The following is a 15,370-nucleotide window of genomic DNA, read 5'->3' as shown; positions in this document are numbered from 1 at the left end:
GGGGGGGGGGGGGGGGGGGCAATAAAACTGGGGGGGGGGGGTAGCTCATAGGAGACAGAAGTCTTCGTCCTCCACAGGTATCAAATCAACAGTTAAATAGCTCTTGGAGTGCGTTAGCGTGCAACACAGCTGTCTGCCGCTCTCGCTTCTTACTATCTGTGTAATGAGGACGTAGTATAATCACCTGGGTACAAGCCGTTGTGATCACTCCATGTGGCATATTTGCTGATTATCATGTATTGTATTATTGTTGCATTGCTACTCCGACTCTTCCTATTTCCACCTGTGTTGACGACGTGCAGTGAAGCCCGGTCCTGTAACAGCGTCCCTGCTTCTCTCTCTACAGTGGACGGCTGTACCGACTGGTCGGTGGACTACCTGAAGTACCGGGTGCTGCAGGGCGAGCCGGTGAGGCTGAAGTGCGCCCTGTTCTACGGCTACATCCGGGCCAACTACAGCCAGGCCCAGAGCGTGGGGCTCAGCCTCATGTGGTACCGCAGCTCGGGCCTGGGCCACGGGGACTTCGAGGAGCCCATCTCCTTCGACGGCGTGCGCATGAGCAAGGAGGAGGACGCCCTCTGGTTCCGCCCCGCTGACCTCCAGGACGTGGGCCTCTACTCCTGCGTTCTACGGTAGGAGGGGAGGGGAGGAGAGAAGAGGAGAGGAGAGGAGAGGAGAGGAGAGGAGAGGAGAGGAGAGGAGAGGAGAGGAGAGGAGAGGAGAGGAGAGGAGAGGAGAGGAGAGGAGAGGAGAGGGGAGGGGAGGGGAGGGGAGGGGAGCAGAGGATATGAGAAGAGAGGATGAGAGGGGCAGAGAGGAGGAGATGAGAGGAGAGGACAGGAGAGGAGAGGAGGAGATGAGAGGAGATGATAGGATAGGAGAGGATGAGATGAGAGGAGAAGAGATGGGGAGAGGATATGAGAGGAGAGGAGAGGGGATGAGAGGAGAGGAAATGAGAGGAGAGGAGAGGAGGGGAGATGAGAGGAGAGGAGATGATAGGAGAAGAGATGAAGAGGGGGGATGAGAGGAGAGAGGAGGAGGAATATGAGAAGAGAGGAGGAGATGAGAGGAGAAGAGAGGGGAGGGGAGGATATGAGAAGAGAGGAGGGGATGAGAGGAGGGGAGAGGAGAGGAGAGGAGAGGAGAGGAGAGGATATGAGAGGGGATGCGAGGAGAATAGGAGAGGAGAGGAGATGAGAGGAGAGGATAGGATAGGAGAAGAGAGGAAGAGAGGGGAGGAGAGGAGAGGGGAGGGGGGATATGAGAAGAGAGGGGAGGGGATGATAGGAGAAGATATGAGGGGAGGAGAGGAGATGAGATGATGGGAGAGGAGATGAGAGGGGAGGAGAGGAGAGGAGAGGAGAGGAGAGGAGAGGATATGAGAGGAGGGGAGAGGAGAGGAGAGGAGAGGAGGAGCAGAGAGGAAGAGAGGGGAGGAGAGGGGAGGAGATGGGAGGGGGGAATATTAGAAGAGAGGAGGAGAGGAGATGAGAGGGGAGGGGAGGATATGATAAGATAGGAGGGGAGGAGAGAAGAGGAGAGGAGAGGAGAGGAGAGGAGAGGAGAGGAGAGGAGAGGAGAGGAGAGGAGAGGAGAGGAGAGGAGAGGAGAGGAGAGGAGAGGATAGGAGAGGAGAGGAGAGGAGAGGAGAGGAGAGGATATGATAGGAGAGGAGAGGGGAGGAGAGGGGAGGGGAGGATAGGAGAAGAGGGAAGGAGAGGGGAGGGGATAATATGAGAAGAGAGGAGGAGAGGAGATGAGAGGGGATGAGAGGGGAGGGGAGGATAGGAGAAGAGAGGGGAGAGGAGAAGCGAGGTGATGAGCATGTTGATGACAGACAGTACAGACTAGACTTTGCCAACATGGGGGTCGGGGCTCCTTGGTTCATGTGAAAATTGTACATCTAGAAAAGTTTATAATCAAACGTCCTGAAATGCCCAATGTTACCGTCCCCTCATATGAAATACTGTAATGGCCCAAATGTTACCGTCCCCTCATATGAAATACTGTAATGGTCCAAATGTAAGACGACTCCCATTGTAAGTTAACCGCTCTTTTTCAAGATTCATTTTTGAAGACCAAATCGTGTTTTGGTCATAATGTGACAGTAACACATGCAGTCATAATGTGACAGTAACACAGTCATAATGTGACAGTAACACAGTCATAATGTGACAGTAACAGTCATAATGTGACAGTAACACAGTCATAATGTGACAGTAACACAGTCATAATGTGACAGTAACACAGTCATGATGCCATTTTAACATGTCTTGAAAAGGGAGTCACTAGAAAATATTTGAATATTTGAATGACTTTGATATTTTGGTAAAAAAAAAAAAAATGTCCACAGTATTTTTTATAGAATTTCTTTAAAAACATGTTTTAATAACAACAACATACACAAAAACAGAGACACTGAAAATTCAATAAATAAGATCCCCAAAATAAAACACAAATGGACCCCAGACCTTCTCAAACTTACAGTATCAGTCTCAATTTCTCAGGTTTAAGATTCTGCATCACTTATCTTAGTCAGTCACCAAGTCCGGGGGACTTCGAGTGTAGAAGGATCAGTCTCTGTGCTAGCAATGTAACACACTCTGTTATCTGGAGTTTAGTGCCAGAGAGATTATCATTGCTCTTATGCCAGAAATAGCTATCATAGGCTCTGGCTGAATTTCCATTTCTGAAAGATGCCAGAGATGCTGGAGATGCTGGAGACAGATTGCATCTCCCACGTGAGGGGACCTTTGGCCACTATTTGAATTCTATTTTGACAAGTTTTTTTTGGAACAGATGCCATGCAGCTTGTTGCTTTTCATTCTATCAAAGAGAATCAAATTGTTGAAACATCAGTGGTCGATGTGAGAAACACAGAACTATCATGTGTCTTAACCCCATCACTACCACACTACAGAGAGAAGCGACAGTTGTGATTGGAGGATCAAGAAAAGAGGGCATGGGTTTTTGGGATTGGTCAATTAAACAAAAATGTGCACGCAAAAGGAGATAATGTCAACATCATAAGGCTGAAAGAAACATTTATTATTGAATTTGATCAGGTTTATTGTTGTTTAATGGGAAACTAGCCCTTTGAACACTGAGCCACCAGTATTAACTTATGCAAACTGACCAGATATATCAGAAGATAACTAATAATGAAAAATAATCTCACATTTAGGTCTTCTTATTTAGTTTCATTTTAGGGATAAAGGCTGTGATTGGCTGTAGCATAACACCACCAAGTTTAAAGGGGACATATTCTAGTCCTACGAGTTAATATAAGTCTTTGAGGTCCACTAAAGTTGTACTGTTTTGCTGAAAAATTATGCATTCTATAAGCCTCTATATCCATCTGTTTCAGTCCTGTTCTCAACGGGCTGTTTCTGTGTCTGTAATGAGCGAGCAGACTTTATTGTACAAATACGATAATTATGGTACATCTAGCACAAGCCTGTTCCATTGAAAAAATTCAGATCAAACTGTCAAACTAGACGTTGCAGATCAAATATGACTCAAGATCCAGCAAGAAAAGGAAAGAGAAGATTTATGAGCGACCCGCCACACATACATAAGCATTTTTCCACCTTATTAACTATGGCAATTACGGCTGCAATTCTGAATGACATAGTTTCAAGAGGGAGGGTTATTGTCACAGCTTAACTGCAAAAAACAGCACAGTACATATTTAACATTTTCTCAGTGGCAGGACAACCCCTCATTCTGTATAAACAATACAAAACACAGGAAAAGACAGTTTTTGCAATAAATGTGATATAACTGGAATAGAGAGAGAGAGGTCCCTTCCTAGTGTATCATGATAATCTTTTGTAATGGTGACACACCAGCTTTCTAGCTCCCATGTATCAAACGGATTCAATAATATACATTTGAATAGGTATAACATTTATATTTTTTCTACGCTGAACTTTTCACACAGGCATTTGTTGTTGCGAGATGATCCCAGCCGTGAACACCATTCTCAGTTCTTAGGACTGTGGAATAGTGCTCGATGTAGTACAGTTAATTGAATCGATCCAGAGCATGATTGCTGGACTGCCATGAAACCTCCAGTAACTGTGTCCATCATGACACATGTAACATGTGCTAGAAGCCATAATACTGACGGTACCTTTGAATAATGACATTAGCTAATTTGACAGTTGCTGCAGCCCATAATTTATCTCTAGCGGACTAGTGTTGTTTGAAAATAGTGTTTTCGTCTCTGAATAAGCCTCTACTTAACAATCAATATACGTTGTGCAATATTTTACCGCAAGATATTTGCTCTTTCATTTCGTCAGTAAACAGCTCCCAACAGTGAGCCCCTGCTAATGAACCGAGAGGCACTTAATGTTCACACTTCGCACATAAAGCGTACCACCGGAAAATGAAGCACACTCAGAGCGCCTCCCAAGGTGGCCTCGGTTTGGTTCATCTTTTGGGGGGCTCTGAGTTCGTTTGGAGCATTTGCATGTGCACCAAAATAATGCTGAGTCAAGGTCTGGGTCCACTTGAGAGGCTGCAAATGGACCAAGTGTGAAAACACCCTTATTAACCTTTACAGTGGAGAACATCCCTCAATAAACGGCTCATTGCTGCTCTCCATTTCAGTTTTGAATAAACCCAGTTAAAGGCCTCTTAACGACCTTGTGAGCCTTGCATAATACATTGAGTGACGGCGTGAGCTTGTTTGTGGCTGGTGATGCCTTCAAATGGGGTCGTGTTTACTGCGTTCATGAGAATGGTCCATATGAACTGTAGGGAGATGTTGTGGTATTCACGACTTCGTAAGTGGACATTTTCTGTTTTGCAGTGAAATTATTGTAATTTTAATCTTTCTTAGTAAATTGATAAATTGATAAATCTATATATTATCAACAGTCTCATCTCATTTTCCTCTGTCATTATACCTAATAGTTAGCTAAATTGTATGGCTTCAACCACTATACTAACAAGGACCACCGTGGCTCAGTTGAAATAGAAATGGAACCGGGCCCACAAGTGCCCTGCTGGACAAGTGCCCTGCTCCAATGTGGGAAGAAAGTGCCCAATCGAGGACCATGCTCACGTATTAGCGTAAAAATTTGTTATAGTGAAATAGTGTCATACTGTAAAAGTGTGTAATAGCGAAAGATTTCACTATAGTGAAATAGTGTCATACTGTAATAGTGTGTCATAGTGCAATATGACACTGTGAACCAACACCAGTAGTTATAACATCATTTCTAGCTACTAAGCGTAAGTCCAATATTCATATCTACAGGATTTGACTTTATTTTTTTTTATTTTTTTATATACCTGTATATATATTTTTTATTATTAAGTTTACCCACGATCGTGATTAGAAAACAATTCTAAGGTCGTAGGAGTCCCGAAACTATTTTAAACATGTTTGATAATCTATCCAATGGACCTATCTCAAACCCTGCCCTCTTTTCTTGATCCTCCAATCACAACTGTCGCTTACCTCGGACAAACTTTGTCCGAGGTAAGCGACAGTTGTAATTGGAGGATCAAAAAAAGAGGGCAGGGTTTGAGATAGGTCTATTGTCCCTCAACATTCTGAAATGTGATAAAAGTAGATTACGGTGTTGCCTGCTCCTTTAAGAGTGATGCGTTGTGGGATATATTAGGGCTGGGCGATATGGAAAAAAATCATATCGCGATAACGATATGATAATGTTATCATATTTCTCGATATCGATAATTATCGAATTGTTATAAGTATATATATATAAAAAAAAATCTTTTTTTTAACAACAGATGTATGTTTATTTTGCAGCAATTCTTTGTCATTGCCGCCATCTTTAGTGTTACATCCCCTCACACTCCAGTTCTCAGGCTGCAGCTGGTTTAAAAGCTAAAGTAAACCGGCTTCTCTGTAGGCTGTGGCTCCAGGGGAGTTGAACAGTTCTGGCTCTGCTAGTTTATTTTCGATCTTTTGACGCTTTTTTGGTGGACAAACCACCGCACATGTGCACCGTGACTCGTGACTGGAGTCTAGTTCTGCTTGCACACATAGCCTACTGTGTACAGACGGTTTCAAACTGTATTTTAAATTAGAAAGCAAACAAAATAAATGGTCAAGAGAAAAATAAATCTCAATTTGGTCAGTATTGTCATTTGGACAAGCAAAGCCATTACTTTAAGTTGCAGGCAAGAAATACAAGTCTGTCCACTGTCTCTGGTTTTAAAACTGCCCTGTTGCAAGTAAAAAAAAAAAAAAAAAAAACGGGAGTTGACACTGCAGCAACACACCAGAGAACCAACCACCCAGGCATCACCCCATGCAATGGTTGGTCCCATAACCCCTCAGGAAAGAACCCCGAAACACACCTGCGGCACCGCCGCAGCCCGCGTTCCGGTTCCCAACAGGGCTATCCCGGGCCTACGGGTCAACGAGCATCACCCCGGACCGGGCCCGGTGATACGGGGAGCACAGGATCCCAAAGGAGGTTAACCCCACCCAACAGGCTCCTCAGCGCCAAAACGCAAGAGAAGAGCGTAATATGGAAGACCAGCCCCAGCACCCCGCACTCGGTATTCCCAGGAGGTCACCCAACCAAGTACCAACCAAGACCAACCCGTACAGCGGCCGAGATCCGACGAGATCGGACGCGTACAGGTCGGCACGGCCGTAAGCCATTACGACAGTGCAGAATACAACGCACCCAACAAGGGTCCCATAACGCTCAACCCTGTGACACCCGGATCGACCTAGCATTTTCCCCCCTGAAAAAAACCCCAAGTCCCTCAGGGTACCAGAACAGCAGATCTGCATCCCCAGCGGACAACGGGTGCACTGATCTGGACCAGCGCGACCAGAACCAGTCCCGTGCCCTAATCACGCCGACCTGCCAACCCCAGGAGAAGGGGCAGATATGCGCGTTTGATCCCAACATAAAAAAGAAGGCGCCACCCAGACGTGTCGGTATGAACCGCGTCCGGCGGCCCACCCCTAGGGCGTGAGACCCTTCCCCATATGTCCAGACCCATTCCGTCATCATCCCCTGACATGAACGGGAACCCATCGACAACACACAGGATGTCGGAAGAGGAAAAAAACCCCATCCCAATTGCTCCATAAAAACGCTGTTTTACCAAAGCAAACGAGGCGCGCCAGTCAGCAACGGCCCAAAGCACATCCTGAGCCAGCACTATGTGTGCGTTCTGACATACCCACATCAACAATAGGCCGTTTAGACCACCATATTGAATCCCCAAGACGCCCAGGGAACGACAAGAGGGGCGAGATGCAATCAACTCCATGAATGAATGAATGAAAATATTTACCCAACAGACTGCAGTACAGGAATACATACAAAAAGATAAGGGGAGGCAGACCTGAGAAAGACGTTAGTCTTGTTTCCATCAGGGACCCTCATTTCATATCCATCAAGACACATTCAACTCTTTATAAAATAAAGAAAAGGCATCACCCGTATGACCCAACTGCACAGCTGGGAGTAAAAACCCTGTTTTTCACATGATTTTAATCCAGTCACTCCTTTTAATCAGAGTGTAAGACCAGACTCCCCCAGAAAACACCTTCCCACATGAGACCACGGTCAAGAAAAAGATATGTAAACTGTGAGACACGTGACCAACAGACTCAAGTTTGACACATAAATGGGCGCAGCAGGCTGTAAGTCCTGCGCCCAACCTCGACATCTTTAAGACACCAGCTCATGGAAGGCGTCGCCATAGCAACAACGCTACAACGGGCGGGGAAACCCACCGGATCCTGTCATAACAGGAGTCGGTAGAATACCCCCCCCCCCTGTCAAGCACTGGCTTGGCCCTGACTGGCTCAGCAGAAAAGATCAACAAATCCTCTAAACCAATCAAGTGGGAAAAAGGAGGGGTTTATTCGACACCCCCTCCCGAAAACACACCTTTTATCCCTACACACAGAAAACAACCGTAGCCATCTTGAAAACCTCCGGTAGAACAAAGCATAGCATAAGCTAATACAATGCCTGCTACCCACAAAGTGTAAAAAAGGGTTTACAACAAAACACAAGTCGCCTGTGCGTGAATCCCATACCCGTTGCCTATGTCATACATAGGAAGAACGCTGAACGAGAGTAATGGCTAGGCCATGAAAAATGTGCGTACGAGCATTACTGCAACTAACAACACAGCGTTGTGAAAACACATATACTTAGTTCAAGCAATGGAATAACACCAGTTCTAATTGCATGTGGAGCATCAAGCTAATAGAACCTATTACCGAGTGTAAGTTGCAGACCTTGCTTAAAACCCGTAACACAACACAACTCACCCCCCAACGTAACAGGGTAGATTCATATATACACAACCCCACCATATGATTTGTATGAAGAAACACACAGTTTGTTCGGCCAAACACAGTCCCCCTTATATCGGGGAACTTTTTTTATTAATTAAAAAAGTGTAAGGCACAAAAACACAGAGGGGCCGGGAAGGGTGTAGAGGAGGGGACACAAGGGGAAAAAGTCACTCCTAACGGCGTCTGCCACCTCGCGCCGCTCGAGTCTTGCCACCCCGGGGAGCCCCGGAGGGACGATAGGTTACAGTCTGCTGGACACGACGTTCCCTACCGTCTCCTCCGGTCTGGGATGGGCCGGCGGTGGCCGAAGCGCCGTTTCGTCCCCTGGCCCTCTTGGCAGGGCCAGCAGCGGCGGTGGAGGTAGTGGTAGCGGCGACGGAGACAGCTCGACATCGCGGAAGCCTTCTGCCCCCACCGGCAAGGACGGGAGGCGGAAAATGGGGTTGAAGGACGGATCTCTCCTCTGCCATTTCTCTGCATGTTGAGGTCATCAATTGCAGGGCCTTCCCGAACAGGCCAGCGTCGGAGAGGGCGGCCGTCAGAAGAGGGGCTCTCTTCTTCTCTGGCACACGGGCCTGCTCCAGCCAAAGGTGACGCTGGCCCAGGGTGGCCAGGGCGCGCACTTTCCCCATGGCTATGGCCAGCACCTGGGAAAGGTGCAGAACAGCTCCCGCAGCCTGGGTGATCTGATCGCATTTTACCTCGTTCAGATCCGTGCCGCCCGTCATTATCCCCGATACAAATCTAGCCAGGTGGGCGATGTTAGACGCCGCAGCCAGCGACTGTGTACCAGCGATGAATGACTGGTCACCCCAATAAGCCAATCGCCTAGCCGACTTCCCCTGGAGGACCGGCTTGCATAGGGGTTCCCACACCATATCCGGACAGAGGAGCGCGGCCATCGGATTGTCAAGCCGAGGTACGCCCTCCCCCATACCTTTGACTAACCCCGACACCCGCGTAACTGGTACGTAGGCGGGAGTTAGTCCCATGATGTTGGACACCGCCTGACCCCGACGAACATAGGCCCCCATCGATGGGAAAAATGGGTAGACAACGTCCACCCCTCTCACTGGGGGACGCTGCCAGGGATGGCCTATGAGGTCATCAGGGACAGGTGCAGGCAATGGCAGCGGCAGCGGCACACCGTTTGCGGTGGCGGCTACCGCCATGAGCTCGGGAAACAAGGCCCGCAGTTCCCCCTGCGAACCCTCCTCCACCGACCCCGCATCCCTCGCATACAGCAGGCTGCGACTGGTCAAGGAGCCACAATCCGATGCGGCTGACAGTAGGGCATCCTGCTGATGAGGCCAAGGTGGTTCCTCGACATCCTCGAACAAGGCGCCCCATGGAGCCATTTCTCCCCCCTCCGGGGTCTCCGGAGGAGGGATACTCTCCTCCACGGGACCATCATACAAGAACCCGTCCGCCTCCTCCATGAAGTCTTCAGTTTCCATCAGAAATCCAGAGTCGGACGCGTCCTCGCTGGTCTCCAGCAATTCCCCAAACCCAGGCCGTTCGCGTCTGCACGCCACCATCTTGCGACGCGAGCGAGCAGACGCAAAAAGTTTTCGTCGCAAATCCTCCGGCTCCAAGACAATCCCCCGTTCATCAACGGGCGATTCCCCAGAACCAGAGGAACCAGAGTCGAGATCAGGCCATCGCCGGAGCGACGGCACCGAACCCTCGGCTCGTCGGTGAGGAAAACTATCCACCGGCAGTCTCCCGGGCTGGGTCGGCAACCACGAGAGTGGCAACAGCCCAGCACCGAGGCGCACGACGGAGGCGGGAATGGAGAACCGGTGGTGAAGAGTAGGTCTAGCGGGTCTACTCTCCGCGGAATACATTATGACCCAAACCTTTTCTTATACAACAAGTGAGAGAAGAAAAGGTTAAGCACAATGTAAACCAGTCACAACTCTTTTCAACTAACAACACGTCAAGTGGGGTACTACCGAGGCACTTTCCTTGTGGTGAAAGCGAGAAGGAGGAGAGCAGGTGACCACACACCTGCTTATGAAGGTAAGCTGATGAGGGGTGTGGTCAGACTAATACTGGTATTAGAGGTACATTTGTGGAATTTATTCAGTACGCGTGCACGTACGCGAGATAGTGCAGAAGGTGATGCCAAGCTGAGCCCCTTAACGATACAGAACTAACGTTTGCAAACAAAGCTAACATTATCCAGTTGACATTACAGATCATAATATCTATGATAACGTTAATGAAGTGAAAGTAGGGATTAGGGAAACGTTGATGTAGTCAGAGTGTAGCGGGAACGGTATAGAGAGGCAGCACTTGATTTGCGTGTAACGTTAGTCAATAACAATATCACAACTTGTGTGATTGTTCATGGGGGAAAACTAGCTAACGTTATAGATAGTGAACGTTAACTAACGTTTGCAAACAAAGCTAAGGTTATCCAGTTGACATTACAGATCATAATATCTATGATAACGTTAACGAAGTGAGAGTAGGGAGGGAAATGTTAATGTAGTCCCAAGTGTAGCAGGGACGGTAGAGAGAGGCAGCACTTAATTTGCGTGTAACGTTAGTCAATAACATTAAGAATAGAGATCTGCAAATGGAAATTAATGCCCAGTCCTTGAGAGAACGGTTTTCTGGTCTACTGTCACCACCTTACAGAGGGAATTTCCCCAAAGTCCGGCTAGTTATAAGCAAGTTACATGACCGGCACTTCGGCCCTGGAGTGTTAGGAGAACGCTCCCCTGTACTCTACTACGGTTCAGATTAATACAGGAAAAGGTATACATTGGGGGCTCGAGTCCCGGATATGAGAATAAATCCTGATTTCATCTGTGAGTTGTAAACTGTATGGAAACGTGAAGTTAGCTCATGCTACTGGAAAACGGACGCACGAGGAAATCTCGTCATTAAATGAACTGAGTTAAAAATGATGACGCCCCATTTGGTATTTAAATTTGTTTTTACCACGGTTGTCGCGGTTGTCTTTTCTCCATCCGCGGGTGCCTTGACACACCGCAGGATTACGGTGATGCTGTTACCGCGACAACCCTACCACCGACCTTTTGGTTAACAGCCGAACGCTCTAACCAATTGCGCCACAGAGACTTGTAACAGTGGAGTGTTTTTGGGTGTGACTTAAGATAATGAACCACTTCATCAGTTCCTAAAAAGGCTAATGTGACTCCCTGTCGGGGAATTGAACCCCAGTCTCCCGCGTGACAGGCAGGGATACTCACCATCTTCCAGGCGCATTGTCCAGTTAGCATGGTAAATGGTATTTGAGCTGGATTTATATACTGTACATTCACCGCTGAGGTAACCATGCAAGGTGCCAACCTGCTCATCGGGAGCCGTTAGGGGTTACGTGTCTTGCTCAAAGACACTTCGTCGCGCTGCCGGGGAGGAGCCGGAATCTAACCGAGAACCTTCTGATTACCAGACGACCGCTATACCTACTGAACCACCTTGCCTGGCAAGGTTGTCCTCACGGTTCCAACCACTTAATCGCCAAGCGTGTATTTGAGACCACGAGCTCACGAGGTCCATCTGAAGGCAGCGCATACTACACTTCATTAAGGAACACTGTATGACTAATCTGACTCGAGTGCTTTGAGGGCACGTTACTTTAAGGGAACGCCCCCACCAGTGTATTTGACTATTGATGTGATGCTAATTCGGCTTTGTCCCCATTCAAATGTGTCATATTTGAAATTCAGAGCATAATGCAATTCCGCCAATGCGCTGCACCGCCAGTAGCGCCCCTGGGTCCGGTTCTCGATGTGCTCGGATGGAGCCGGGGGGATTTCAAACTTCTCAGATACCACTAATCGGAGCACTGTTGAGAGATTTGCCTCTGAGCTGAAATCAATTGTCTTTTTTGTTAGAGGGTTAAGCTTTTGAGTCGCACATTTTAGCACATATGGCCCCAAACCCTCTCCCTTTACAACTCCCTACGGGGGGGAGACAGGGAGAACATTCTGTTCTGGGTCCCAGCTTCACACACACACACACACACACACACACACACACACACACACACACACACACACACACACACACACACACACACACACACACACACACACACACACACACACACACACACACACACACACACACACACACACACACACACACACACACACACACACACACACACACACACACACACACACACACACACACACACACACACACACACACACACATCACACATGGCGGAACCTCATTTTACAGTGTTTGAAACTTTGACATCTGAGCTGAGCTCATTAACAGCCCAAATAATGTGCTAAGTATGCAGCACTGTGAACACATGCTGAGCTAATTGCATGTAATTGATTGATTGATTGATTGATTGATTGAATGATTGAGTGAGTGACTGATTGATTCAAAGAAATTGGACATTGAAGTTTTACCCTAATTTGCAAATGCAGAGATTACAAGTTCAAACGGTTCCGAATACATATAAAAGGAAAAAATAAACATTTGCATAAATAGGACAAAAACATACTGAGGTAGGGAGGTTTGTCATCATGTTTTTAAATTGTCCATAGCATAGTGGAGTATAGATTTTTTTGTCTGAGTTGAAGATCATTCCAGGAAGCTCAAACGGCAGAGTTACCACATTCAGATTGAACTCGTGGGACCTTAAGTGTAAGCCCATCTTTTTTAGTGGGTTCAAGATAAGGTCCATAATTCCAATGTAGCATCATTGTGATATATGGTGGCAATTTCCCATCGATAACCTAGCCTTAATTAAAGATAAACAGATACCAATGCCTATTTCGCCTCTCTGATAGAGAGAATATCAACTCACCTTATCACACAGGATGCAATGATGAGTGCCGTAACTATCACCAGTAATTAATCTAATAGCTGGGAAGTCCTTACATGCAATCAAAATCATATTAACTTCAAATTAAACCGTACTGGGTTTTATAATACTATGCAATCAGGCATGTTCCCAATTTTTTTTATATAAATATATGATATATTATGTCTTAGAACATCACAAAATGTCTCAACTTGTATTTCTAATGAGCCTTTTGCCCTGGCTTTCTGTTAGATTAATTGACCTCAAGATCTGCCCTCTTTCCTCGATCTGCCCAATCACAACAATTGTTTCCCTCAGACAAACTTGAGATCACTTTGTCAATTTGGTTGAATCAACTCATTGGAGAGAGGGAATATTAAATATCAAGTTGACATCACTCGTATTTAGTTGATTCAACTCCAATTTAGTTGATTCAACTAACAAAAGCCAATGCAAAACGTTTACTTTAATATTTTTACACTGGCTTGTTTTTTGTTGAATCAACTAAATGTGATGTAAACTTTACATTTACAATTTTACATTCACTAAACCTTTCGTTGATTAAACTTCTATTTAGTTGATCCTATAACATATTTTTTTAAGTTACTTGAAAATATCATCAAAACTCATCATGATTTGAGTCGAGACAACATGATTTAATTTTTTTACATTGTGGTAGACGCTGTCCTTGAAAGATCAGGTTGTGACCTGCCCTACCCATTGACCCTATTCACACAGCGGCCATTTTGCTCAGGTTGGGATTCCTGTGGGAACATGGTGGAAAGGAATCCCAACCTGAACATGACATAAGAGCAAAATGGCCTCCGTGTGAATACGGTCACTTAGTCTTACCAAGGACAACATGATTCACACTGAAATTTCAATGTATTCCATTTACAGGATATAAATGCTGCCGATTAGCTCAGTTTATCTGTGCACTTATCTTGCAATCTTTTGTATGATCGATTTGTTATTTGTAAGGTTATTATGCACAGGTATTTCACACTGAAATACTTGTATTGGCTGAATAGTGTAGTATAGTGTAGTATAGGACAGTATAGTATAGTATAGTATAGTATAGTATAGTATAGTATAGTATAGTATAGTATAGTATAGTATAGTATAGTATAGTATAGTATAGTGTTGTAGTGTTGTCGTGTGGTGGACAGACTGTATTTATATGAGATAAATCCTCATGTGTTAAGACTCTCCAGATGTTTCCCCATACAGAGATATGGAGACACGCAGAATCACTGAAGCATGTGTTTGTCTGTCTCTTTGTGTGTGTGTGTGTGTGTGTGTGTGTGTGTGTGTGTGTGTGTGTGTGTGTGTGTGTGTGTGTGTGTGTGTGTGTGCAGGGCCGGACTGGGGAAATAATTCATACCGGGAGATATAGCGCGAAATATAGCCCCAATCAGGCCACTTTTTAAGCGGGGGTCTGGGGGTCCCCCACCAGGACATTTTTTGTTACAAAGACTTAATTTTCTGCATTCTGGTGAATTTTAGTGCATGTGAATCACAAACTAATGAGCCAACAATTGCTTAGTACAATGTACTGTTATGAACCTCAAATAAAACTGTTGTTGCACTTGCAATGCTACTCTCTCTACCTTCAAAAAGAAAAAAGCAAGAGCACAACATATTTTTCTATTTACTATTATAATACAGTTAACCACTCTCTCCACCTATTCAAACAGAGCAAGAGCACAATACCATATTCACTTTACTGATGCACTACCCATCAACAGTTAAAATAGCCCTTTACACAAACATTAAATAACATACCTTTCATTACAATAATATAATAACAGTAGCCACTGCCAGAATAGTGACACATGTATCGCGTGTGGTGAGCACACGCATGCATGCACAACGAAGACAGAAGATTGCGTTGTCTCAATCATTTTAACTATAAAATGAACTCAAAGTATGAGCTCACTGACTGAAATTTCCAACAAAAAGCATCAATTGTCAAATAATATTGATCACATTAACTAGACTAGATGTTTTTGAGGAAATTAGAAAGGGAACAACAACTAAACCCTTGTGTCTGATCAGATTCTTATTTTTTTGATAACTTTGCAGTGATTATGTTTGTAGCCAATATATGTGGCAAAAGTGTGTAATCTTTGAATTATTTTGACTTTCTCTTTCATAAATTGTTTATTCAACTTCAGCCCCAATCATAACCACCACATGTTGTTTTTTGTAATGTCAGATTTAACAAAAAAAAGTGGGAGTATTTCATTTTT

At 45.6% G+C, this 15,370-nt stretch overlaps 1 protein-coding gene across 1 annotated transcript in view; it reads left to right on the top strand.

The window, feature by feature from the left end:
• Positions 1-15,370, top strand: part of LOC311226111 (interleukin-1 receptor accessory protein-like 1-A) — a gene marked incomplete at both ends in the record, with an annotated part of 90,256 nt that overhangs the window by 20,963 nt on the left and 53,923 nt on the right. The window contains one exon of the mRNA XM_084311486.1: positions 347-632. Coding sequence (XP_084167612.1) covers positions 347-632 — 286 coding nt within the window. The remainder of the gene's footprint in view (positions 1-346; positions 633-15,370) is intronic.

This window comes from Notolepis coatsorum (assembly GCF_963971535.1).
Source record: "Notolepis coatsorum genome assembly, chromosome: 3".
Classification (NCBI taxonomy): Eukaryota; Metazoa; Chordata; class Actinopteri; order Aulopiformes; family Paralepididae; genus Notolepis; species Notolepis coatsorum.
The sequence above is the reverse complement of the archived record's forward strand: the minus strand, read 5'-3'. Positions and strand labels throughout refer to the sequence as shown.